The sequence below is a fragment of the Ovis canadensis genome, chromosome 6 (genome assembly GCF_042477335.2).
Source record: "Ovis canadensis isolate MfBH-ARS-UI-01 breed Bighorn chromosome 6, ARS-UI_OviCan_v2, whole genome shotgun sequence".
Classification (NCBI taxonomy): Eukaryota; Metazoa; Chordata; class Mammalia; order Artiodactyla; family Bovidae; genus Ovis; species Ovis canadensis.
This window is the reverse complement of record NC_091250.1, coordinates 102,912,422-102,938,570: the sequence shown is the minus strand read 5'-3', so window position 1 is coordinate 102,938,570 and position 26,149 is coordinate 102,912,422. Positions and strand designations below refer to the sequence as shown.

The following is a 26,149-nucleotide window of genomic DNA, read 5'->3' as shown; positions in this document are numbered from 1 at the left end:
TTAGAATTCAAGAGATTTATATTTATTTATTAAGCAAATATTTAATAAACAAATTCATTTATACCTAACAAAAACAAATTCATACAATATCATGAGACAAATATTTATGGCAATTATAGGTCTGAAACAAGTCTCTCATTCAAATATCAGTGCATCTAAACTATTTAATTCACTAAATTATCTTTTAATATCAAGAAACTAAACACAAGATTTAAAAAGGAAAATGATAGTTTCAAAGTAACTTTCCTCTCATTTAACAAAACCAGAGTTTTTCTAAAATGTCAAGTAGAAAGTTAAATACAAATAAAACACACTGCACATCTTAAACAAAGCTGAAAAAAATCTATACATACAAATCTAAACCTATATATAGAGAGAGCTAAAATAAATCCATGCAGATTTTTTAAAATTACAACTATTCTGCACCCTGCCCTCCTTATTAATACGTGTAATTTCTAATCAACAAAACATGATAATGCTTTCAAGATATATAACATAAAGCAAGATCATTGTTATCAGTAATTTCTCTAAAATGAGAGGAAAAAAATACTTAAGATATAATCCGACAGAGCAGCAAAACTATGAAGTGAAGAGTGATGATATTCTCAAAGTAGAAATGTGTCACTTTTATTTACTTTTAAATAAAACTTTAAAATAGCAGGTTGCCTATTAATCCAGACAGCAGGGAAAGCAGAACAGTGGCAGGAAATAAGAGCTGGGTCTAACTAAGCAGTCTTTACTGCTAAGAAGATAATCCACCTTGTTTTCAGTTTCCTTTTATGCTTCTCACAAGTATAAAGGTAAAGAAAAACTACTCATTTTCAGTACAGCATCAGTAAAAAGTATAATGGAAAAATGGATCCCTCACTGTGTCCCACTAATGTTTTACCTATAAAAATGGTAAGAAATTTAAGGAAAACTGTAATTCCACCTCAAATGATTTAAAGACAATCAGAATTTAAGCCAACTCTTTAACTGGAATAGTAATACTCCATTCTAAAAGAATGGTCTGTGATGGGAAAAAGCAGGCAGTTATTTGAAGTTCCAAATAAATTAAATCTTTATACTCATGTAATAATCTTCAGTTATCTTTTAAGTGTAGCAACATTTCCTCTTTAATCTTCTAAAATCCCATGCAAAAGATAAAGCCTCACTCATACCACACATGTAGAAACAAAGGCAGGAAAAAGACAAAATGACTTTTAAGTTATGTCATTACAAACTGGGAACAAAGTCTAACCTGCTACTCTACAAATGTGTTATGGACACCTTAATAAATATCAGTGAAGTGATTAAATATTAAACCCGATCTTAACTTCCACATCAATTAAGGTGGAAGGGAAAGCACCTGATCAAAAGTATTTGCAATGAAACCTCATAATCCTTTTTTGACGGATTTCTTAAATTCCACTTTTCAATTTTTAATAGATACACTAATTTACTTACACAGGACACATTATCATTTATGTAACATTAAAGTTTCCAGCTAAGAACCTGGTCATTGAGATGAGAAGCACCAGGAAAAAAAAAAGTCAAGTAGCTGAGGAGGGTAATAGAGGAAAGACAAAAGGAGACTGGATCCTTTATGATGTAGCTTAACTACTATAACGATTCTGGAACCACCTAATGCCAGAGTCCTTGTAAGGGATACTTATATGTCCTTGTTTCTTTAAACCCACAAAAGAGAAAAAAAAAAGCTAGTAATAAACTTTTGTATAGGATTCATTAAAAAAAATTTTTTTCGGGGGGTGGGGGAATAAAAGTAGTTAAAAACTTGGGTTTAGACGAGAGACATATGAAAATGGACCCATGCAGATACACAGAGCTGAAGAAGGTGGAATCATTTGGTTGCGTGTAGTCATCAGCAAGATCACAAAGTGCTCAAAAAGTCTTTTACCTGAGGGAAGGAAAAAAATATTAATGTAATTCCTTGGCTAATTTCAGATATCTAATTTCAGATACTTCATTTTCCATTAGAAGTATCGAACAGCTGAAGACCTCAACTGTATAAGTAAACTCTATCACAAAGCTACAGCATTTACTTTCAAAAGAAATATTAACAAATACTTGAGTAATAAAAGATGAATGATCCAAAAAGTAATTACAGAAGTTATTAAATTCACATCTGAGATTGATACAGTTCTTTAACAGTCATAATACTAATTTTCTCTTTATAATACCACAGACCCTGACATGTGCAGCTTTAGCACGGATAACATGAGTAATTGCAATGGTTTAAACAACTCTAAAGGTCTTGACTGTGTATGTAATCTATATAATAGATTTACAATTTTTCTGAAGCACAAATGTGAATCATACATAGACTATAAATATTAAAATGTGATCAAAGGTCATTTAAGGAGTGAATGAACCTAACCAAGTGACCAATGTCACAATACAAGATATTGCTCTCTATATATTTTAGACTATAGAGTAATTCTAATGGATAGACAAAAAATTATTACCTTGCAAAAATACATGAAAAAGATAGCCAAATTCTAACACTACTAATTAAAGTAAAATAAATAAGTCTATGAAATGATGATCATTAATCAAAACTATGAAGTACTAGCTAAAATGAAAAAGTGACTTTACAGATTCATAAAGCTAAAATAATGGTTGGTTTTTAGTATTGCAGTGGTTGACTTAATTTTATTTAACAGTATCACAAGTGAATTCTATCCTATATTTTTAACATCATTAAATTAGTGAAGGTGAAAGTCATTCAGTTGTGTCTGACTCTTTGCCACCCCATGGACTATACAGTCCTTGGAATTCTCCAGGCCAGAATACTGGAGTGGGTAGCCATTCCCTTCTTCAGATCTTCCCAACCCAGGGATCAAATCCAGGTCTCCTGCATTGCAGGCAGATTCTTTACCAGCTAAGCCACAAGTCCTTAAATTAAATTAGTGAAGAGGTCGCTTAAATTTTCCAGATATGCTTTTCTTTGAAAGTCAAAGTATTAGTCACTCAGTTGTGCCTGACTCTTTGGGACTGCATAGACTGTAGCCCTCCAGGCTCCTCTGTCCACGTAATTCTCCATGCAAGAATACTGGAGTGGGTCTCCATTACCTTCTCCAGGGGATCTTCCTGACCCAGGGATTGAACCCAGGTCTTCTGCATTGCAGGCAGATTCTTTACCACTGAGTCACCAGGGAACACCACAGGAAAAACAACTATATGCTATAGTAATCTATAATGCTGAGATTTTTCAAAATTCTTAATAAACTTTATAAATGTTAAACACCTATTATAATAAAGAGCAGACATTTTATGACAGGAAAAAGAAAAATAAAATTTCTCTCAAAACTAAACAAACAACAAAAAAAAGGGGGCTTTTTCTTTAGATCTTAGATCATTAAGTAAATTAACATGGATAGCTTCCCTGGTGTCTCAGACAGTAAAGCATCTGCCTACAATGTGAGAAACCTGGGTTCAATCCCTGGGTCGGGAAGATCCCCTGGAGAAGGAAATGACAACCCACTCCAGTACTCTTGCCTGGAAAATCTCATGGACCGAGGAGCCTGGTAGGCTACAGTCCATGGAGTCACAAAGAGTCAGACACGACTGAGCAACGACTTCACTATAGGGATATTTATTATACAAATCCCATTACTAGTCTCTCTCAAGTATTCATCAATATATTCTCTTCCAGTCCCTTTATCAATATGAGCACCACTTAATAGAATATAGTCAACTCTAAATACATGGAAGATTAACTCTGATTAAGATAATGGCTCAATGATTAGGCAATGCTAAGTCACAGACAAGGCACCAAATAAAACTCAAAACTATAAATCTTTAATAACAAGACTCCAGCTAATATAAAAATGGGTGAGATCCATATCCTGTAATTTTAGAGGGGAGTAAGCAAGAACTTTTGTTAATGTTACTCCTAAAATACAGATGAAGAAACGAAAGGATAAAGAAGGTCTTATTTTATTTAAGGCTACAAATCTAGAAGTTAAAGTTAAGATGAAAACTAAATAGGCTACATCCCTCTAAAGCTCTTAACTGTCTTTTAATATAACTCTGTCATCTCTCATTAGAAGATAATTTTCTCAGAAGTTAGAACACTTTAGACAAGATAAAACATTATTTATAATCTTTGTACTCAACATAAATCTACCTTTTCAATTAGACTGTCATGTTTGTCTTTAAAGTCTTCATTAACATCCAGTGTTAAGATAGGCACTTCTTGTAGATAATCAAAGTTGGTTCTGTTCAAAAGGAGAGAGATGAAAAAAATACTTACAAAAAGCAATAAATAAAAGAGAAACACTAAAAACATATACTTATGCCTTCATTTGAAAATCAAAATGTTATCCAGTTTTGTATTAAAATTATCCTGCAAGTACTTCATCTAGCAATGCCTTCTTTCTCACCAAAATTTACTATGCATATCTAAAAATCTCAGATATAAAATGTATAAAGCATTGTGAAATGTCAGTTCAGTTCAGTTGCTCAGTCGTATCCGACTCTTTGCAACCCCATAAGTGCAGCACACCAGGCCTCCCTGTCCATTACCAACTCCCAGAGTTTACCCAAACTCATGTCCATTGAGTCAGTGATACCATCCAACCATCTCATCCTCTGTCGTCCCCTTCTCCTCCTGCCCCCAATCCCTCCCAGCATCAGAGTCTTCTCCAATGAGTCAACTCGTCGCATGAGGTGGCCAAAGTATTGGAGTTTCAGCTTCAACATCAGTCCTTCCAATGAACACCCAGGACTGATCTCCTTTAGGATGGACTGGTTGGATCTCCTTGCAGTCCAAGGGACCCTCAAGAGTCTTCTCCAACACCATAGTTCAAAAGCATCAATTCCTTGGCACTCAGCTTTCTTTATAGTCCAACTCTCACATCCATACATGACCACTGGAAAAACCACAGCCTTGACTAGACGGACCTTTGTTGACAAAGTGATTTCTCTGCTTTTTAATATGCTGTCTACGTTGGTCATAACTTTCCTTCCAAGGAGTAAGCGTCTTTTCATTTCATGGCTGCAATCACCATCTGCAGTGATTTTGGAGCCCCAAAAAATAAAGTCAGCCACTGTTTCCCCACCTATTTGCCAAGAAGTGATGGGACCAGATGCCATGATCTTAGTTTGTGAAATGTAATTCTCCTGAAAAACCAAAATCACACCAGAAAGTAGGGATGTTTAAAGATGAGAAAACTAAAGATCACGGAGACCATTCTGGGGCTCAGAGATTGTCTAAGATTGCAAACCAATAAGTGAGATGGATTTGAACCAAGATTTAACTAATGATAAAGTACAGTGATCTAAGAAACAAATCTGAAATATCTTAAATTCTGTCTGAAAGAGAGTATAGGCATAACTCAGAGATACTGCAGGTGTGGTTCCAGATAACTACAATTAAATGAATATCACAACAAAGCAAATACCACAACAAAGCAAGTAACACATATTTTTTTGGATTCCCCATGGTTACAAAAGTTACATTTACACTATACTGCAGAGCCTGATGATGGGCTGCTGTCTATGGGGTCGCACAGAGTCGGACACGACTGAAGCGACATAGCAGCAGCAGTAGCAGCAGCAGCAGTACAGTAAATGTGTAATATCATTATGTCTAAAAAAAATGTACATAAAAATACTATATTGTTAAAAATTGCTATCATCTGATGCTTTAGTGAGTCACAATCTTTTTGCTATTGGAGGGTTTGAAATATTTCAAGAATTTACAAAATGTGACATAGAGACACAACATTAGCAAACGCTGTTGAAAAAATGGTGCCAACAGACTTGCTTGACACAGGGTTGCCAGAAACCTTCCATTTGTAAGAAATGTAATATCTGTGAAGCACAATAAACCGAAGTGCTATACAACAAGGTATGAGTGTGTGAGTGTGTGTGTTATTTGCTCAGTTGTGTCCAACTCTTTGCAACCCCAAGGACTCTATCCCACCAGGCTCCTCTGTCCATGTAAATCACCAGGCAAGAATGCTGGAGTGGGTAGCCATTCCCTTCTCCACAGGATCTTCCCAACCAAGAGACTGAACCCAGGTCACCTGCATGGCAGGCAGATTCTTTACTGTTTGAGCCACCACGGAGGCCCACAACAAGGTATGCTTGTACCTAAATAATATATACAGATGTATCTCTTACTTTTTTCCTTAACGTGAACTCCATATACTATGCTGTAAAGACGACCGGAGATTAGCTATAAAAACTTCAAGAAATTAGGATCTCGTTGCAATAAAGAGAGTCAAAATTCACACTTAATTCTAAGAGATCCTACATTACTAATATAAATGACTGAAAATAAAAACTGGTACATGTTTTGGATTAAAATTTGATAAATAAATTTAAAATCAATAGTAAATAAGGAAATCTTACTTTAGTGTTCTATGCAGGAGCCAGCTTTCATGCTTATAGTGAAGTTTCTCCAAGTATTCAAGAGGAATGCCTTGTTCTTCGTTTCTTCCCCGTAAATATATTCTATTCAAGCATTTCTAAAAGAGAAAGCAATAAGAAAGGGGTAGGAGGAGTGGTGGAGGCAAGAAACAATTCAATAATTTTCTTGTTAGTTGCCATTAAATTTTTCTTCTTTAGTGTCTCTTTATTTATGCTAGCCAAAAATCTCTGTTTTTCCTAGAAAATGGAATAGTTCAACTTCCCCTCCTTGGGTTTTTCACCCATTTGGTGGTTCTAAACCAAGAATTACTCTCAAAAACAAATCAAAGTACCTCTATAAACTTTTGGCATCCATACTTGAAATATAAAGTATAAAATAAGTTTGGTTAAAAAAACAAAAAGCACCTGTGATAAACCATGATGCAAAAAAATATGAAAAAGAGTATATATCTGTATAACTGAGTCACTTTGCTATATCGCAAAAATTAAACACAACACTATAAATCAACTATACTTCAATAAAATTTAAAAAAAATGTTTAACTTTGGCATACAAAATGTGCTTCACAGTCTCTTATAAATCCTCTCTTTTCAAATAAGTAAATGGTCCTCTAATCAAAAGATACCATAAACAATACTGATGAAATAAAGTTTTGTGTTAGACTTTAAGATGTGGACTATGAATGTTTCTGGCAGAATGAAACTATTAGTATTCTTTGTTTTTTCTTCTATATTTGTACTTACTATTTTCATAAATTAAAAACAAAAATTATTTTCAAAAATAAAAGTGAATTTCAAAATTGGTACGGTTAAATTATGGCTTACTTGATACTAAAAGAAGAACAAAATCATCCCTTAGTATCAGAAACCTAGTTTCTTTGAAAATTCAGCTTCAGTAGCAATACCGTATTCTTTCAGACGAGAAGTCATGATATTTACATTCACCAGAGCCTATTTTGTGACTCAGGGAAAAAAAGAGGAATAAAAAACAGAAAAAAATGGGCGTGCAAGCACCAAAACCAGAAACTTCTTAACAAATGTAAGCTTTTATTTAGGTTAGTTTTATGAAAGGCATCTATCTACTGGGGTCTTTCTGAATTCATTACATTATTTCATAAGTAAGTAAGAATAGCTCTTTACAATCTATCACAAAAGGCACATTTTCGAGTGAGCTCCTTTAACTCAAAATGGCAAGGGTTCTCTAAGTCTCCTGTCAACTACAGTCACTTCTATCTACCCATTCCAAGACACAATCATAAAGGATTCCTGACATGGATCTCCATCAACTTTGCCACTTATTCAGTAAATATTTATTAAGCTCCTACTATGTACCCAGACCCAGTTCTAGGCCCTGGAAATTCAACAGTAATTAAAATATCCAAAGTCCCAACTCCTGAAATCTACATTCCAGGAGCTGCTTGAGCAAATTTCCTAATGTAGCTGTGATAGATAAGAGGCCCTGAAAAAGTCAGGAAGAATAATGAAGACTAGAACTGAGGAAAAAATGTGGAACTTCCAAATGTGGCCTTGTAGTTTTCTTAGGAAAACAGAATGTTTCTACCTATACACTTAGGAATTTCTAATTTGGAGGTGAGGCAGTTCTAAACTGAACTGCCTTCTCTACACACCTGAGGATTTCTATTAATAAGTCTTCAATGGATCCAACAAATTTTTATTGTCTCACCTCAGGAGTGGCTCTAAGATAAATGATTCCATCTAGTTCAAGGCTTTGGCCAAACTGGTTATTCATCCAGTCATGCCAGTCTTGATAAATGGTCCACTCTGTTTCATTCATGCAGTCAGATTCATACAAATTAGATGCAAAAATATACCTGAAAGAGAATCTGTATTAACACAAATTCTTTCCAAAAAGCACAAAGAGAAAATTGATCTACTAAATAGACATGAAACATTCTCCAAAATCCTACAGCAGATAATGCCTTGGTTAGCAAGAAAAAAAAAAAAAGAGGAGTATTTTGAACTATAGAAAGTATGTTCTTGCCAGGGGTTCCCAAAAGTGTGGTATGAGAACCCCTGGCAGTCCCCAAGACCCTTCCAGGGGTTCTGTGAGAGGCCAGATTACTTTATATACTGTACTTCAACCAAAAGCTTAAATAGCTTAAAAACAGAAGCACAAATGAGACTCTATCTGACTCTTCAAGTTAGATACTAAAGAGATTTGCATGCTGCTCTTCTCAATATTTTTAAAAAAATCTAATTTCACAATTATCTTTTTCATGTTCATATGTAATGGATTTACTATTACTAATTTAAAATAAATTAATAAATGTTTCTATATTTCTCAATCTTAATTTCTAATAACATAAATATCAATAGGACACTAAGCTTTTTGGGCTCCTTAATAATTATTAAGAACGGGAAGGGGTCCTACAGTTTGAGAACCTCAGTTCTGAGCTAACTCTAGTAAAAGAATCCTTACATAATAAGCAGGGTAATTCTGATGCTGCTAAGTCGCTTCAGTCATGTCCGACTCTGTGCAACCCCAGAGACGGCAGCCCACCAGGCTCCCCCATCCCTGGGGTTCTCCAGGCAAGAACACTGGAGTGGGTTGCCATTTCCTTCTCCAATGCGTGAAAGTGAAGTTGCTCAGTCATGTCTGATTCCTAGTGACCCCATGGACTGCAGCCTACCAGGCTCCTCTGTCCATGGGATTTGCCAGGCAAGAGTACTGGAGTGGGTTAATTCTAAGCCCCCCTCAGAGATATATGACCTCCTAGTTCCAGGTGCAAGTCTAGAATAGGGATCCAGATTTAACCAGAGCTGGTAAGAATTTTAAGAGGATTGGAAGAAATAAAAACTGTGCAAATTTGAAAGAGATGAGATGGCCAGCACACCCCACCAGTTTCCATGGCAGCTAGAAATTACTCTGTTGTTGTTGCTGTTTAGTCAATAAGTCATTTCCAACTCTTTGCAACGCCACGGACCACAGTCTGCCAGATTCCTCAGTCCATGGGATTTCCTAGGCAAGAATACTGGAGTGGGTTGCCATTCCCTTCTCCAGGGGATCGTCCCAACCCAAAGATCGAACTCACGTTTCCTGCACTGGCAGGCAGATTCTTTACCACTAAGTTACCAGGGAAGCCCAGAAATTATTCTAGAACTTCCTAAATGCCATTAGTATCAAACTGCTGAAGGTATTAAATGTCATTTTCCATCTCAAATCTCTATTACTCTGAGTCTGTTGTTCCTTTGATCCCCAGGAAACAGGGGAAAAAGTCCAGTTCTAAACCAAGATTCCAAATTGACAAGTAAAGTAATTTTTATATACCTGTCACTATACACAGATCGTTCAAAAAATAATACTGGTTTCTCTGCATCTTTGAGTTTTCCATTGAGAGCAGCAAGCTGAGCTCGTATTCGACTGAGGCAGGCATATGACTGGAAGGTAAAAGACCATCGTTCAGGTTTCTCATACATCATCTGAAGAACATTCCCGCCACTTTTCTGAGATGTTGTCAGTTCCTATTTTGAATTTGAAAAAAGAGACAAAAAGCAAAGTAATGATCAATAGGGCTATTTTACTATTTCTAAGTTAAAAAAATAGTTGGAAAAATTAAAAAAAAAAAAAAACACGACCCAATCAAAAAGTGGGTAGAAGACCTGAATATACATTCTTACAAAGAAGATATACAGATGGGTAATAGTCACATGAAAATATGCTCAAAGTGGCTAATTTGGAAAAATGCAAATCAAAACAATGATATTAACATCTACCTCTGGAAACAGTGAAATCACTTATTGTTCTTACAAAACATCACAAAAGTTTACTAGTAACATGTTTCACAGATTTGTTCAGATTTCTAGCCTAGCACCTCCTCTGGACAGAGTACTATGTGTTTAAGTAACTAAATAGGAAAGGTCATCTTAGGTCCCTTCCAGTATTTCTTTCACACTGAAAAACTCCTGTGATACCTACGCAGTATCTATTTGCTAATCTCTCTTCAACCACAGCATCCACTTGACTACTCTATATGGCTAATTTCTTGTTATTAGATTTTTATATAGTCTGAATTAAAGTAGTTTATGCTAGGGAACATCTGATTTAATCCATTATTTATTTTTTTTAAAAGAGGCTTAGCACCCTAGTTCAGTTCAGTTGCTCAGTCATGTCCGACTCTTTGCAACCCCATGAACTGCAGCACACCAGGCCTCCCTGCCCATCACCATCTCCTGAAGTCCACCCAAATCCATGCCCATTGAGTTGGTGATGCCATCCAACCATCTCATCCTCTGTTGTCCCCTTCTCCTCTGCCTTCAATCTTTCCCAGCATCAGGGTCTTTTCCAATGAGTCAGCTCTTCACATCGGCTGGCCAGAGTATTGGAGTTTCAGCTTCAACATCAGCCCTTCCAATGAACACCCAGGACTGATCTCCTTTAGGATGGACTGGTTGGATCTCCTTGCAGTCCAAGGGACCCTCAAGAGTCTTCTCCAACACCATAGTCCAAAAGCATCAATTCTTTGGCACTCAGCTTTCTTTATAGTCCAACTCTCACAACCATACATGACCACTGGAAAAACCACAGCCTTGACTAGATGGACCTTTGTTGACAAAGTGATTTCTCTGCTTTTTAATATGCTGTCTAGGTTGGTCATAACTTTCCTTCCAAGGAGTAAGCGTCTTTTCATTTCATGGCTGCAATCATCATCTGCAGTGATTTTGGAGCCCAGAAAAATAAAGTCAGCCACTGTTTCTACTGTTTCCCCATCTATTTGCCAAGAAGTGATGGGACCAGATGCCATGATCTTCGTTTTCTGAATGTTGAGCTTTAAGCCAACTTTTTCACTTTCCTCTTTCACTTCCATCAAGAGGCCCTTTAGTTCTTCACTTTCTGCCATAAGGGTGGTGTCATCTGCATATCTGAGGTTATTGATATTTCTCTCAGCAATCTTGATTCCAGCTTGTGCTTCCTCCAGCCCAGCACTTCTCATGATGTACTCTGCATATAAGTCAAATAAGCAGGGTGACAATATACACCCTAAACGGTACACTAAACGAATCTCTAATTTGCAAAAGATACAGAAAGTAATTTTGAGCATCTATCCATTGCCATTTTACTACTACAGGTCAAAGTCAGCAAATGCTAACATTTCAGGCTTACAAATCAAAACAAAGGGGGGTAAACAGAAAAAAGCCACTGAAATTTCTTCCTCAGAGTGACAGATCTATTAAACAAATTAAATTTATTAAAGTAGATTAAAATCGATCAAAATAGATTGCATGGTAACAATATATTAGAAAACTTCTGATATTAGAGTTGTCAGACTAAGAAAGAAAAAACAAAACTGAGGACCCAGGGTTAAAGGTTCTCCCCAAAGCTGTACAGCCTTAAACTTGTTTACTAACTTTTAAGGAATAAAATATGACTGCTTAATCCCTATTCTCAATCCTAGGTCAAATAAATGCCCCTGGACACTTTCTGAAAGTTCATGCTCAAAGTAGGTGTTTTTCCTCTGAGGGAGGAAAAAAAAAAAATTTAGAAGTGTAAATACTACAACGGATCTTAAAGTTTCAGTTAAGAACTAAAAACCACACAAACACATGGCACTCTGAGGCAGAATTTACATTTCATACCACAAACCACATAATTAAGTGAAACTTCTTCTCAAAATTGGAAGGAAAAGAAAAACATAAAATGGCAAGAGGCCAACCGTCAACAATAGGTCTGTTTAGAAACACTGAGCAGATGATGAACTGAAATAAGAGTGTAACAGTTGCCTTCTCAAGCTGCTTAAAGAATAAATGTAATTTTATTAGAGTTTCAAGGATTTATGTTAATTTAGTTATGAATGGATTGTCTACTAATTCACCATCCTCCAGGGAGAAAATGTTTCATACAAGCGAATGTTTCCAGCTAAATGAAGTTTATCAACTCAACCAAAACATTTCTTTAGTTGGTTTTATAAAAAGGACACTAGCGTATATTTTATTTTCCTTCCCTGGTAAACATGGTATTTTGAAAATTACTCTCAGTAACAGAGACAACTTTATGAACACTGCTGGTGGATTTATGAGAGAAGTTAGCTAAACACAAGCTGCCATTAACACACATGAAAATATCCAGAACAATAAATAAATAAGTATCAGGCACAAGAACACCAATATGAAAAGATACATGTACTCTATGCTCATTGCAGCATTATTTACAATAGCCAAAACATGCAACAACCTAAGTGTCTGTCCATGGAAGAATGGATAAAGATATAGTATATCCATACAATGGACTACAACTTGGCCATGACAGAAAACAAAATCTTGCCATTTGTAACATTAATGGACCTTGAGGGTATTATGCTAAGTGAAACCAGTCAGACAAAAACAAATACCATATGATTTCATTTACGGGAGGAATCAAACAAAGCAAAACAAAAACCCAGACTCCCAGATACAGAGGACAAATAGGTGAAAGGGAGGTAGTGGGTAGCAGTTGAAATGGGAAAAAGGATCAACAGGTGCACACTTTCAGTTATAAAATAAGTAAGTCATGGGGATGAAAGGAATGGAGAAAGGAGAATAAAGGCAATGACAGGGTATCAACTTTGTACGGTAACAGATGGTAACTAGACTTAACCGTGATCATCTCACCATGTATACAAATGTTGAATCACTATATATTGAACATATGAAACTAACACAATATTATGTGAATTACATCTGAAAAATATACTTAAATATTAAATACACAAATGTTAAATTATTAATTTTCAAATAATAAAAAATATAGGTTCAACAGGTTTTTCACTTCGTTAAAGGATTAGATGTATTTGATACTAAAAAAGAGGGACAGAACAGTAGTGGTATTCATGTATTATGAAATTCTCTGCAGTACAAATGTTCATTCAAATCACAAAATTTAAGTCTTGATTTAGTCTGCTCTGTTCCTGGTTGCATTATCTTGGCTTTCATGGCATATTTTTTAGAAAGAATATGCTTAGAAATGTGAACACAAAGGGCATATCTAAGTTTTCCTAAAAGTTTATTTTTTTATTGTGTTAAATTAGAAAATAGACACTATCTATTGAAGAACTAATAAGTTCATTACTCAAAATATCCCCTAAGAAAATACACTTCAATTTTAATGATAATTACAATAATACCTACCATTTATTATCTATTTTATACCAGAGACTATATAAAGAGATTATATACATTATCTCAACTCTATGAAATAGTCATTACTGACACTATTTTACAGGTTTAAGAAATGGGGTTCAAAAAGGTTGAATAACTGATTAATATCAATAAATCTAGTAAGCAGCAAAACTAGGATTCAAGCCTAAGACTGATTCTAAAGCCATATTTTTCCAAAACGTTGCTCTGCTGTTACATACTGAAGTTACATCTATAAACAAAGTGTTCGATGCTCAGTCGATGCTCAGTCGTGTCCTACTCTTTGCAACCGCATGGGCTGTAGCCTGCCAGGCTCCTCTATCCATGGAATTTTCCAAGCAAGAATACTAGAGTGTGTTACCATTACCTTCTCCAGGGGATCTTCCAGACCCAGGGATCAAACCCAGGTCTCCTGCACTGCGGGCAGAATCTTTACCTCTAAGCCACCAGGAAAGCCTATATCCTTATCTATAAACAATACTTACATTTGATTTCTTGAAGGGAGATATTCAGATACTATATGGGTAATTTAACTGGTGCTGGTGTTCTGTATTTTAATAATTTTATCTCAGACATGGATAGCTTTACATAGTTAAACAAGAGAGAATTCACCAAAGACAAAAACACAAAGTTATCAGTGAAAATACATGTGAGTTATTTTTATAAATAAAACTAACCATGAAAGACAATTTTTTGTCTTTATCACTGTCTAGGCTATTTCAAGTTATCTTCGGTGCACAAATACCTATTACCAAAATAACCATTAACTTTATTCTGTTTTTTCACCAGATCACATGGCTTGTGGGATCTTAGTTCCCTGACCGGGATTCCCCTGCAATGGAAGCCTAGTCCTAACACTTCACCACCAGGGAATTTCCTAAAATAACCATTAACTTTAAAGTAAACTTCAACAACTTCCACATAATTTAACTAAACACAGCACATTTGAGTTTAAGTTACATTAACAAATAAATTTAAGGTATTTCTATTTAGAAACTATGGTGGCAGAAACTACTACATGTTCCATAAAACCAGGCTGTTTTCCTCCTGGACACACAGCTAGGCTTTATTCCCCAGTCTTCCTTGTAACTAACTGTAGCCTTGAGACTCAGCTCCAGTCAGTACAAATAGGGCAGAAGCAATGTATATCATGTCCAGGCAAGGCCCATAAAAACCTCTCAAAGGCGATGATTCTTTGTTTATTCTTTGTTCATCAACTGGAAGCAAAGGACATCAAGGCTCTAGAGCAAAGGTTTTCAACTTCAACTCCAGGGCAGGGGTATCAAAGCATGGTCCCTATTACATCAGCATCAACATCACTTCTGAACTTTCAAGAAATGCAAATTTTCAGCACCCCTGCCAGACCTATTAAACCAGAAACTGGGGATGAAGCCCAAATCTTCGCTTTACCAAGTCCTCCAGGTGACTCTAATGAACACTAAGGTGGAAGCACTGTCTGAGGGGTTAGATGAGCCACACTCACGGGTCTCTGAGTCACAGCACGGTATGCCATTCACTCAATATCATCTTACTAGTAGTCATGCATGGATGTGGGAGTTGGACCATAAAGAAGGCTGAGTGCTGAAGAACCGATGCTTTCAAATTGTGACGCTGGAGAAGACTCTGCAAAGTCCCTTGGACAGCAAGGAGATCAAACCAGTTAGTCCTAAAGAAAATCAACCCTGAATACTCACTGGAAAGACTGATGCTGAAGCTGAAGCACCAGTACTTTGGCCTGCTGATGCAAAGAGCCAACTCATTGGAAAAGACCCTGATGCTGGGAAAGACTGAAGGCAGGAGGAAAAGCAGGCCACAGAGGATGAGATGGTTGGAAGGTATCACTGACTCAATGGACATGAGTCTGAGCAAACTTCGGGAGACAATGAAGGACAGGAAGCCTGATGCTTCACTCCATGGGGTTGCAAAGAGTCGGACACAACTTCGCAACTGAATAACAATAACACAGCAGCAAGTGTTACCTTAAATTTATCTGATATATTTAATAAAATCTATCAGAAGTGAGCTTGGTTCATTTGAAAAACAGGATCAATTTGCTAGGCACTGTGAATAGTAGTGAGATAAAATAGGGTATAGATGCAAAATTAAGTAGGTTTGTTACAAAACAGATAGTGAACAGAAGTTTGAAGACTTTTCTGAAGAGACTTGAGGACAATATGCTGGGTGAAATAAGCCAGTCACAAAATGGCAAATACTGCATGATTCACTTACATGAGGTCTCTAAAGTAATCAGATTCACAGACACAGAACGTAGAATGCTGGTTACCAGGAGCTGGGGGAAGGGCGCAAAGAGTTGTTTAATGAATATAGAGTTTCAGTTCTGCAAGATGAAAATTTCTAGAGACCTGTTCCATAGCAATGTAAATATTCTTACTACTACTACTACTGAGCTGTATGTTTAAACATCGTTAAGATGGTAAAATTTATATGTATTTTTTACCACAAAAAACCAAAAATCACACAAAGACTACAGGTCTTCTTTTATTTGGATTTCCTAATAAATGTCATCTCTCTTGCCCAAAGCAAGTCCAAAATCTGCTACATGAAAATAATTTAGAGGATCAATCTTTACTCATCACCTAATCAAAAAATAATAATCAGCTGGTTGTTCTAAAAATGCACATGCTTAAATTAAAAATAAATAAAAAACCTGTAACACAATTTTACAGCTTTGAAGATGCTACTTTTTGGCTTAGTTTAACATTGCACCGAATTAGAAAATTAACAGTAAGCCAGGATACCATTTTCTAGTTCTTCTGATCTTATGCATGAAAGTTTTGAAACTGCTGGTTTTCTGAATGCAATTAAGAATAAAATATTAGAAATTCTATCAAAAAATACTGTGTATCATCTTTGCCAAACAGTGTAATTTTAGTGTTTTTTCTCTCCAAAAAGTATTTAGATAAGAAAATATGAATGCCTCAGGGTCAAACTACATTAAATAGAAACTAATAGAACATCTCTAGAAAGCAGTTTAGCTACATTCACTTTAAAAATTCTGTATCCGCAGGCCAACTTAATTACTTTTGAAAATTTGTCTTAAAGAAATAATCCAAAACACAGATTTAACCACAAAGATGGTTATCACAGTGCTAAGGAAATAGGCTATCATTCTACTATTTATTAGGCACTTAATTAAGTAAGTAATGGTACATGCACACAATAAATTAGGCTGACTTTATAAATCATTTATAGTAAACTTTTAATAACTTTTTTGTTATGCTATAACATTTTCAATTTCCTTTGACATAAACATTATAAGGAAGAAAAGCAAAGTAAAAAATTATGTATTGTTGGTTCAAGTAAGATCTAAGTTAAGTTTTACTTCCCTCCTTGGTAGTCCATGATATCATCTTAATTTTGAACAATAAGTACATACTACTTCATATTCTTTAAAATTATGTATCTCCACTCACCTGCCAAAGTTGGATATAATAAATTATCATCTCAACTATATAAAAGTTACATATGGGGTGGTGGTATTACGGGTAACTTTAATCTGTTTTTGTATTTATATCTATAATTCACTTCATGACAGAATACTCCATGACTTTACAGAAAGCACAGATTATTGCCAAGATGAGTAAAAATGATAGTTATCAAGTAGAGATACAAAGTCATTTATCTTTTACTTCTAGTCTAACCTTTGAGACATTGCAAGTTCAAATCAAGTTAAGTTTGGAAAAGAACCAGAGTCTACTAAACAAGATAATCATAAAAGGATTGACAAAAGTTAGGTGATTTCAAAGGGTATGAGTGGTATTTTATCAAGCATTCTTAATTAATTTTCAAGAATGATTTATCAAAAAATATTCTATTATTTCACAGATAAGTATATTTTATCCTTTCTTTCTCAGAGTTACTAATTTTTCAGTGACTTCTCAGTGGTAAGAAGTGTTAGATGACAGTAAAATAGCATTTCACAATAAATAACAAAGATCTCTCAAAAGAATTCAGCTCACTAAGAAAAACAGTAAAAACATCTTTCTAACCATCTGTGTATCTCAAAAATAAGCTAAAAGAAAGCAACACAATCAAAGTTTTTGGGCCTAAATAGTGACATAAATCACCAAATAAACCACACTGCTATTTGAAATAAACCTTTAACACAAAGACTGATAGTCATCTGGGTCATATGATTTAAAGATAATTTACCATAGGAGGGGGAAGGTGGGGAAGTTACATAATCTTTTTAGGTACTTTTTGACTCTCTATTTTCCTAAAATTGGTGGCAGCACATCGGTAGTACAGCAACACTTCAGCCACTAGGTGGCAGGTGAAAAAACAAAACCAGCTAAACATGCAGGTGCAAATTAAAACTACTGACTAGGGGAAGAGATGAGAGGCACTGATAACCCAACATTTCCCATGCTACAGCTACTGCCAAGAAGTGTGATTAAAAGGAGAACATCCAAAGTGGGACTGGCCTTACCAGAGTCATGTCTGAAGACAGACTACTTCTCACCACTGGCAGCATGCTAAGGAAGCTGCAATTTGGACAGTGGTTCATATCAAAATCCCTAGGAAGAGGTCAGGGATAGGTCTCAGAAAGAAGGGCCCCAGGATGAAGGAAGAAACTCCATTTCTTGAGGTGCAGGAAAAAAATAAGATACTGGGAACACATCCACCCATTACTACCCTCATATTCCACCACCTTATCCCCAAAATACTACCCTCCAGTCTGAAACTTCATCTAGAAATACACAGGATTAACAATATAATAGCCTTAAGTACACACACACACACACACACACACACAAATAACATTATCCTCCAAGAATGTACACCAAAATCCAATGTAGATAATCAAATCGTAACATAGTAGACACATGACTGGATTACAGGAAACTAATGAATGTATTTAAAAAGGCCTATGTTAACATTAACTGTGTTGGATCGTCTATATGGTAGTTAAAAAGAAAGTTTGAAATTTTGACTGTGCTACACAAGAAGAAAATGCTCCGGCCCATAAACATGAATATTAGATCCATGAAACCAATGTGAATGGAGACAGATGCATCAATGCACCATAGTCTGATGATGTCAGTCACTAAGATAAATATAACTAATTCCCCTGAGCACTGATTCTAAGCTTAAGAGACAACCTTATTATAAATTGTCTCCCCATGTACATTAATGCAAAATTTTCAACCTCTCCTCTCCAACACAACTAAAGGGTTCAATACACTCCTAACACTAACAGTGATTTACTAGGGTTCTCACTATTAACCAGGAGGCATCTCACATATTAAAATTCTCAAAGGATTGTTTGCTGTTTGAAAAAGAACCCCAAGTCTTCGAGATCCAGAGTTCATTCTACTGGGCGTATATAGAAAATGAACTGACCTACTTCAATGAATCTAATAATTACATTTCTCTCTGCAAATCAAAATTTTTGACATTTTGGTTTTTGTATATGCTCCTGTGTGCTTGGTTAACATTCGGTATACTGGGAATTCACTGGTGCTCAGGACTCTGTACTTCCATTGCAGTGGGCATGGGTTCAATTCTTGGTAATTGGTTGGGGAACTAAGATCCTGCAAGCTGCGAGGCACAGCCCCCACCCTCCCCCAAAAAGTAAGGTACGCTGAAAGGCAGAAACATTTAGTATGCCAACAAACCAGTTACATGTATTTAGTATGAGTTAGAAGCTATGATATTAAAATTAGAAGTGGAAGTGTTAGTCACTCAGTCATGTCCACCTCTTTGTGACCTCATGGACTATAGCCCACCAGGCTCCTCTGTCCATGGAATTCTCCAGGCAAGAACACTGGAGTGGGTTGCCTTTCCCTTCTCCAGGGGATATTCCCAACCCAGGGATCAAACCCGGGTCCAGCACTGCAGGCGGATTCTTTACTGTCTGAGCCACCAGGGAACGGAACTTCAATGAAGGTCACCTAATCCAATCTAGTCTAACATTCTCCCAATAAAAGAATGCTTTCTGTATTTCTTACACTGGTTTAATTTGGCTACTTTCTACCTAACCCCTGAGAATTAACTGCACTGATAGTTGACCCCAGAAATGAGGAGGAGAAAGAGTATTTTTAGAACACAGGTCTCTCACTCCTGAATAAAAGCACATTTGAGTAGGGCACTATCAAAGAGGCAACAAGACATACTTTAGGAGGTAAAAATGTAGAGTGAGCGAAGACCAAATATCCAAAACAAAACGGGCAAAAGGATCTGAAAAGGGACTTCACAAAAGAAATCCAAGTGCAAATAAATTAATTAAAGGAGCACAATTTCATTAGCAATCAGGGAAATACAAATTAAAACATAAAAGATATTAAATGTTCATCAGAATGACAAAATTTAGGAAGCTGGACAACACTAAATATTGGCAAAGGAATGGACTAATGACATCTTATGTACACTGTGGGGAATGTAAAGCAGTAAAACCACTTCAGAAAATAGGCATCATACACATACCCCACCACAGGGTAATTTAACTTCTTATTCCAACAGAAACTCTTGCATGTGTAGGCCAGGATTCATATTCATAACATGGCTGTTTTCACAGCAACTAAACTAGGAATCACTTAAAAACCAATCAAAGGTATAGAATGGACAAAAAATAATAATATATGAATACAACTGAATACCATACGGCAATGCAAATGAACAAGCTATAGCTGCATGCAACAATACAGACAAATTTCACAAACTTATTAAGCAAAAGAAGCAAGAAGAAAAGGAATGCAAATGGATGTCTTTATATAAAATTAAAAAACAAAACTAATTGTATTTCTTAGAGATATGTTCATGTACTTTAAATTCTTTTTAGAAAGCAGAAAAATTATCACAAGAATAACAAGTTATTTTATGTGAATGATTACCCCTAGGAGTTATTATCCTTGGGAAGGAGATAATGGGACCTGAGAAGAACAGGGACTTTTTGAACAAGAAGGTAATGGTCTATTTCTTGACCTGAATGACGGTTACAAAGATGTTAGCCTTCAAACTGTTCTTCAAACTGTACATAGGTTTCATATACTTTTCTATTAGTTGTATCGTATGTCAAAAAAAATGCTGAAAGGAGCAAATAAATTTACCCATTTAAAACTCTGCTACTGCTGCTGCTAAGTTGCTTCAGTCGTGTCCGACTCTGCGACCCCACAGACGGCAGCCCACCAGGCTCCCCTGTCCCTGGGATTCTCCAGGCAAATACACTGGAGTGGGTTGCCATTTCCTTCTCCAATGCATGAAAGTGAAAAGTGAAAGTGAAGTCGCTCAGTCGTGAAGTGAAAGTGAAGTCGCTCAGTCGTGTCCGACTTAAAACTCTACTTAAGGCTAATTCTGCCTTTCCTGAAAGACCAGACTGAAAGATCATTTCTTAAGAACATGAAGTCCATATAGAAAGGAAATCCTTTCAGGATTTAGTCCTGGATTATTCAATGAATTACAATGTAGTGAGCTGCTAACCACGCTTAGTAAACATGTGAGAAAACACTTTCAGTTATACAAAATCAGTATCCTCAAAGTCTGCACAGTTATCTTGGTTAGTGATTCCTCCCTATATATATGATTTACATTTTAAACATTCAATTATTATTCCTAGAGTTCTCATAACAGCAGCTACACTTTTAAACTAAACCTTTTTTTCCAATACCTCTGTCCTCCTCAGACTAACAAAGTAAGTTTCTAGCACACATTTCCATTTTTCCATTTCTCCATTTCTGCTATGCTGCTTTCAATTCTCATTTCTGCAGAAATGAAAATCTTAATAATCAGATCTCATTGCTTCTTCATATATATATATATACACGTATGTGTATACACACACACATATATGTATACAATAATAAAAAGTTTTCTGTAAAAAATGGAATGTAACTATTATTTCCTCTTCCTCATTTGCAATGTAGGATGGCTAGTGCTGGGAAACTGAAACTTGTGTCCAGGTAAAAGTCTGACAAGAATGAAAGTACAAAAATAAATGGCTGTCTAAGATAAAAGTCTTAATATAAACTAACAAAATTCAGCTATGGAGTAGCTGCTTTTGCTTTTCTTGTTTATAAACAAAATGTAAAAAGACACTCAAGGAATTTACATTTTTTTAAACATTTTAATTAATTTTTAAACTTTAAAAATTCTACTCAGCTGCAATGCAGTGCATAATCTTAAGCACATAGTTCAATGAATGTCTAGACATATATATATGAAAGTGAAAGTCGCTTAGTCATGCACGGCTCTTTGGGACCCCACAGACTATATAGTCCATTGAATTCTCTAGGCCAGAATACTGGAGTGGGTAGCCTTTCCCTTCTCCAGGGGATCTTCCCAATCCAGGGATTGAAACCAGGTCTCCCGCACTGCAGGTGGATTCTTTACCAGCTGAGCCACAAGGGAAGCCCTTGTGTCTTGAAGATACAGACTTAAAGCTATATTTATAAGCTTTATTGGAAAAGGAAAAACCAAATAACAAAAAAACCCCCAAGGTTATAATTGTTTGTCTGAACCAAAATTCTTTATTAACTAAAGTTTATTTTCATACCTCAAATTCATTCTGAGTACTCTGAACATTGCACCACCTGGCAACAGGTTCAGGCACCACTTCCCAGTCCTCACAGACTTGTTTCAGAATATTCACAAATGTTGACTTCCCAGCAGCTGTTGTGAGAGGAAAAGTGAAATTGAGGAAGGAAACAAAAATGCCAAGATAGTCATCAGCTTTTACAAAATTTATAATAGCAAACAATACAAAAAAGAAAAACATTCAATTTTCTAAACTCACTCAGATTTTTTTTTAATGAAAAGTTAGAGTCCCTGACCACCTGTATTAATAAGCACATCTGTTTGTTAATGTTTTAAGTTTACCAAAGCCATGGAACAGAATTTTAGAAATCCAAGACCTAGATTTACTTTCCTTAAAAAAAAACAATGAGAAATAACTTTGTGGGAAGTAATTAAGGGTATTCTCCCACTTAATCAAGTTTGCAATTTGGGACCAAGTCATTGAATCTCTAAGAGCCTGTTTCCTCGTAATATAATGGAGACTATAATAACAACACCCTCCTCATAGAAACTGTTGTGATAAATAAACTATCACTACAGTGACAGTCATTCCAGTCTCCAGCATTTTCAAAATTCTCCTCTTTATTGGCTCTATTCATTCAACTTACAAACAAACTTGGGTCTTTCTGATCTAAAACTAATCTAGAAACAACCAAGTAAACCAAAAAATTAATATAAAGATGCATCTAATCCATAGAGTTTCAGGATGGGAAATAATATGATTACTATTATATGATACTAATTATCATATGATACTCTGGCTAACAGAAATTATAAAAATATTTTTGCAAAGTACTTCCTACAAGCAATAGCCATGTTTCTGCTGTTTCCCTTTCACAGTCCTGCGCACTCTATCCAACTCCTTAAAAAAAAAAAGTTGTTATGTAGTTTATTTCTCCCTGATCATTCACTAGTTTCTGAAATATCTAGGAGGAAAAAAAGAAAACAGTTCAGATGTAACCAAGACATATATTCTCTATTTTAAAATTATCTGGGAATTCATTCAGTTTAACAGTAAGGAGATTCTTGACCAAGAATTTGACAGAGTGTAGCAATGTTCTTAATGACACCACACCCTTCCTATCTGAAGTCACCAAATATGATTATATTAGTCATCTTAGTCAGCATGTTTTCTCTCTTTCCATATATATGACAAAGGCACACACACATAGATAAATCTATTTTTAAAAAAGCAACAGCAGCAAAGCTTCCTCTTCCTTATAAACTGGATGCAAAAAGGCAAGAACTTACTTTTGAATTGGAGAACTATAATCAAACTTAAAATATTACACAGGTCAATAGAAAAAAACAAACAGCTGAAAGAATTTTAAAGGATCACTCAGAGAAAAAAAAAGGGGATGGTCAATCAGAAACTAACACTGAGAATAGTTGAGAAGCAAAACATGAAATTCATATTATCACCACAGAATAGACAGAAAATCTTTAAAGGATAAACTAGATGATCATCAGGTTTAATCATAGGAAAAATAATGGGGACCACAGATTTCACGTGAAGAGGGTAAACACAGAAACTCTTAAGGCATTTAGAAGAATGGTGAATGGAAGCATGTAAAACGCTCACCATTCATTCATTGAGTTAGATGGAGGAAAGGAAGAAAATTTGAGTGGGTAGCCATTTCCTCCTCCAGGGGATCTTCCCAACCCACAAACTGAATTAAGTCTCCTGCATTGGCAGGCAGATTCTTTACCACTTACTTACAGCTTACTTGGGTCTAGCAAATAAGGCAGAGAGGCACATGAACAACAGTACAAGAGCATTAATAAACAGGAACTGACAAAGCCACAGTATCAGGGAAAACTGTTCAGTGGTGAGGGACATATACCATCCAAATAGCAAAATAGCAAACTGTTGTTTTACAGAAATGCAGTGTTACCAGATCTTCAAATTTTTCAAGAGAAGCCAAAAATCTAGATGTTAATGGGAAATCTCAACATTTGTAAATGCCAGTAACTAATTAAAAAATTATTTTTTCAAATTTGGGCAGGCTGGTATTGTGTAAATGCAGGCCATGAGTTTGCAACTCCTTCCAGTGTTAAGTATCAGGGAGGTGAGAGATTCAAGCGGGGGTTAACACAATCATATTTGTATATAGAAGGGAAACTCTGGGAGAGTTTAAAGAAACTAGAGATGGGGTGACAAATTAGGAAATTATTTCAGGTGCTGAGAAGATTAAAAGATGCTCGGAAGGAAGTAAATTTCTAGGTATGATACATTGCTTAACTGGATTTAGGAAAGGGAAAGAATTGTGGTATAGAGTGAGAGGCTGTTCATTCAAATTTACTTTTGAAATGGTTTTGTTCAACTACTTCCTCCTTTTTTAATATATGGTATTCTATACCAATAAGTAGCTGTGTAAAATCACACTAGTAAACATTTATCTTCAGAGAATGTATCCTTCCTAGCTAAGAAGAAATAAGAGTCTGTTACATGGATTTTTCCAACTGTGGTCTCAACAATGGAGCAAAGAAACAAAATGCCCTCCTTGAGGCTGTATTCGGCTTTTTTAATTACTTGCAATGCTGCTAAAGCACCTCTCTCCCTTGCCTTTTTAAAGTACAAGTTCTTTGAACATGGTAAGAATTTTTAAAACTTGCTGTATGCATGAATGGCCAGTACCTAACTTGGAACCAAAAAAAAAAAAAAAATCCTATCAAAACAGGAAGCAACAGGCATAGGTTTCTGGAGGTAAGAAACAGAGAAAAATCTGAAGTTCTCTTGTAAAATGACATCTGGATTGAGAACAGAAATAGCTGTGGTCTTTGAATCATAACCCAATGTTCACTTGGATGTTGGCTGGGGAGTGAGTGATCCATGTTGCCAAGATCATTTAAAAACTCTTTCCTTGTACTTGAATGTTTACAGCAACTTTATTCATAACCTAAACACTGGAAAAAAATCCAAATGTCCACAAGTGGGAGAGATAAACTGTGGTATACCCATGCAATGGAATACTAGCAATAAACAAACAAAAACACAAACGCACAGATACAAGCAGCATGAATAAATCTAAAAGCATTTGCTAAATTAGAGAAGCAAGACACAAAAGGCTACACATTATGATTTCAATTACATGACATTCTGAAAAAGGCAAAACTGTCAGAAATCACATCAGTGCTTGTCAGGTGATAGAAATGGAGAGAGGGATGACCACAAAGAAGTACCAGGAAACTTCTTGCAGCGATGGAGATGTTCTGAATTGTGATTCTGGTGGAGGTAAATTATTATTGTGTTTGTCAAACCTCATAGAGCTCTAGACCTAAAAAAAGGATCATTTAGCCTATGTAAATTGCACCTCAAGCACTGACATACAGACACATCATTAAAAACAAACAGAACAAAACCATTCCCTTTGCACTATCCCAACGAAGAGGCTGAAAAGGACTCCAAGCGCGTCTCACAAGGCCCGGAGGCCTAGGCTCGCGGCCAGACGCCCAGGGGCTGAGACCACCCTCGGGGCATGGGAGGGAAGCTGGGGAGGGCAGAGAGGGCTGCTTCCGGCGTCAATTTAGGAATTCGGGGTCGCGTCCACAAGCGCAGGAGCAGACTGGGAAAAATCCACCCAGATGAGTAGCAGGGATGTGGCAACGGGGCGCTTCAGCCCCCGCAGCAGCGACTACCCCTGCCTTGGGTCCAACATCTCCCGAGGCCCCTTACCGATGTTCCCTTCGATGGAAATTTTCTTGATGCGGGTCCCCTCAGAGCTAGCTGCGGGAGACGGGCAGCTCCTCTTGGGTGGGGTGGCCATGCCTTGTCCCGTTGGCAGCCCCGAGCGCTTCAGTCAGGGAGGGCTTGGAAGTGATCGCAGGTGCGCGCGCCGGGGTTCACGCCACCGCGGAACTCGCCTAGACTGCAGGCTGAACTCTCTCCCGTCCCAGACTCTCCGGCCGGCGGATCGGCGGGTTTGATTTTGGCGCGCGGAGGCAGCACCCGATGGGGGAGGGACCGCGGGTGGCCGCCCGCCCAGTGGGGAAGCCACGCCCCCGCCCTCCCCTAAATCCGCGATTCCACCAAGGGCCCCTCGGCCTGCACCCGCCATAGGAGGGACTCTTGCGTGCGCACCCGGGACGTCGGGTCAAGGGGAAACAGG

General features: G+C 36.6%; 1 protein-coding gene across 3 annotated transcripts; it reads right to left on the bottom strand.

Annotated features, from left to right (window-relative positions):
* Positions 1 to 26,128, bottom strand: DCK (deoxycytidine kinase). Of its 3 annotated transcripts, none has more exons than XM_069594314.1 (7): positions 25,717 to 26,128; positions 22,021 to 22,136; positions 9,667 to 9,860; positions 8,062 to 8,209; positions 6,361 to 6,476; positions 4,130 to 4,220; positions 1 to 1,897 (listed from the first exon to the last, which is right to left on the bottom strand). In XM_069594314.1, exons 1-7 carry the CDS (start codon positions 25,805 to 25,807, stop codon positions 1,871 to 1,873), a joined length of 783 nt encoding a protein of 260 aa, XP_069450415.1. In that variant the 5' UTR covers positions 25,808 to 26,128; the 3' UTR covers positions 1 to 1,870. The 3 variants fall into 3 exon arrangements, with proteins under 3 accessions (XP_069450415.1, XP_069450416.1, XP_069450417.1); XM_069594315.1 differs by having other exon boundaries at positions 9,667 to 9,776; positions 25,717 to 26,117; XM_069594316.1 differs by lacking the exon at positions 4,130 to 4,220 and having other exon boundaries at positions 25,717 to 26,107.
* Between the last annotated feature and the right edge of the window lie 21 nt (positions 26,129 to 26,149).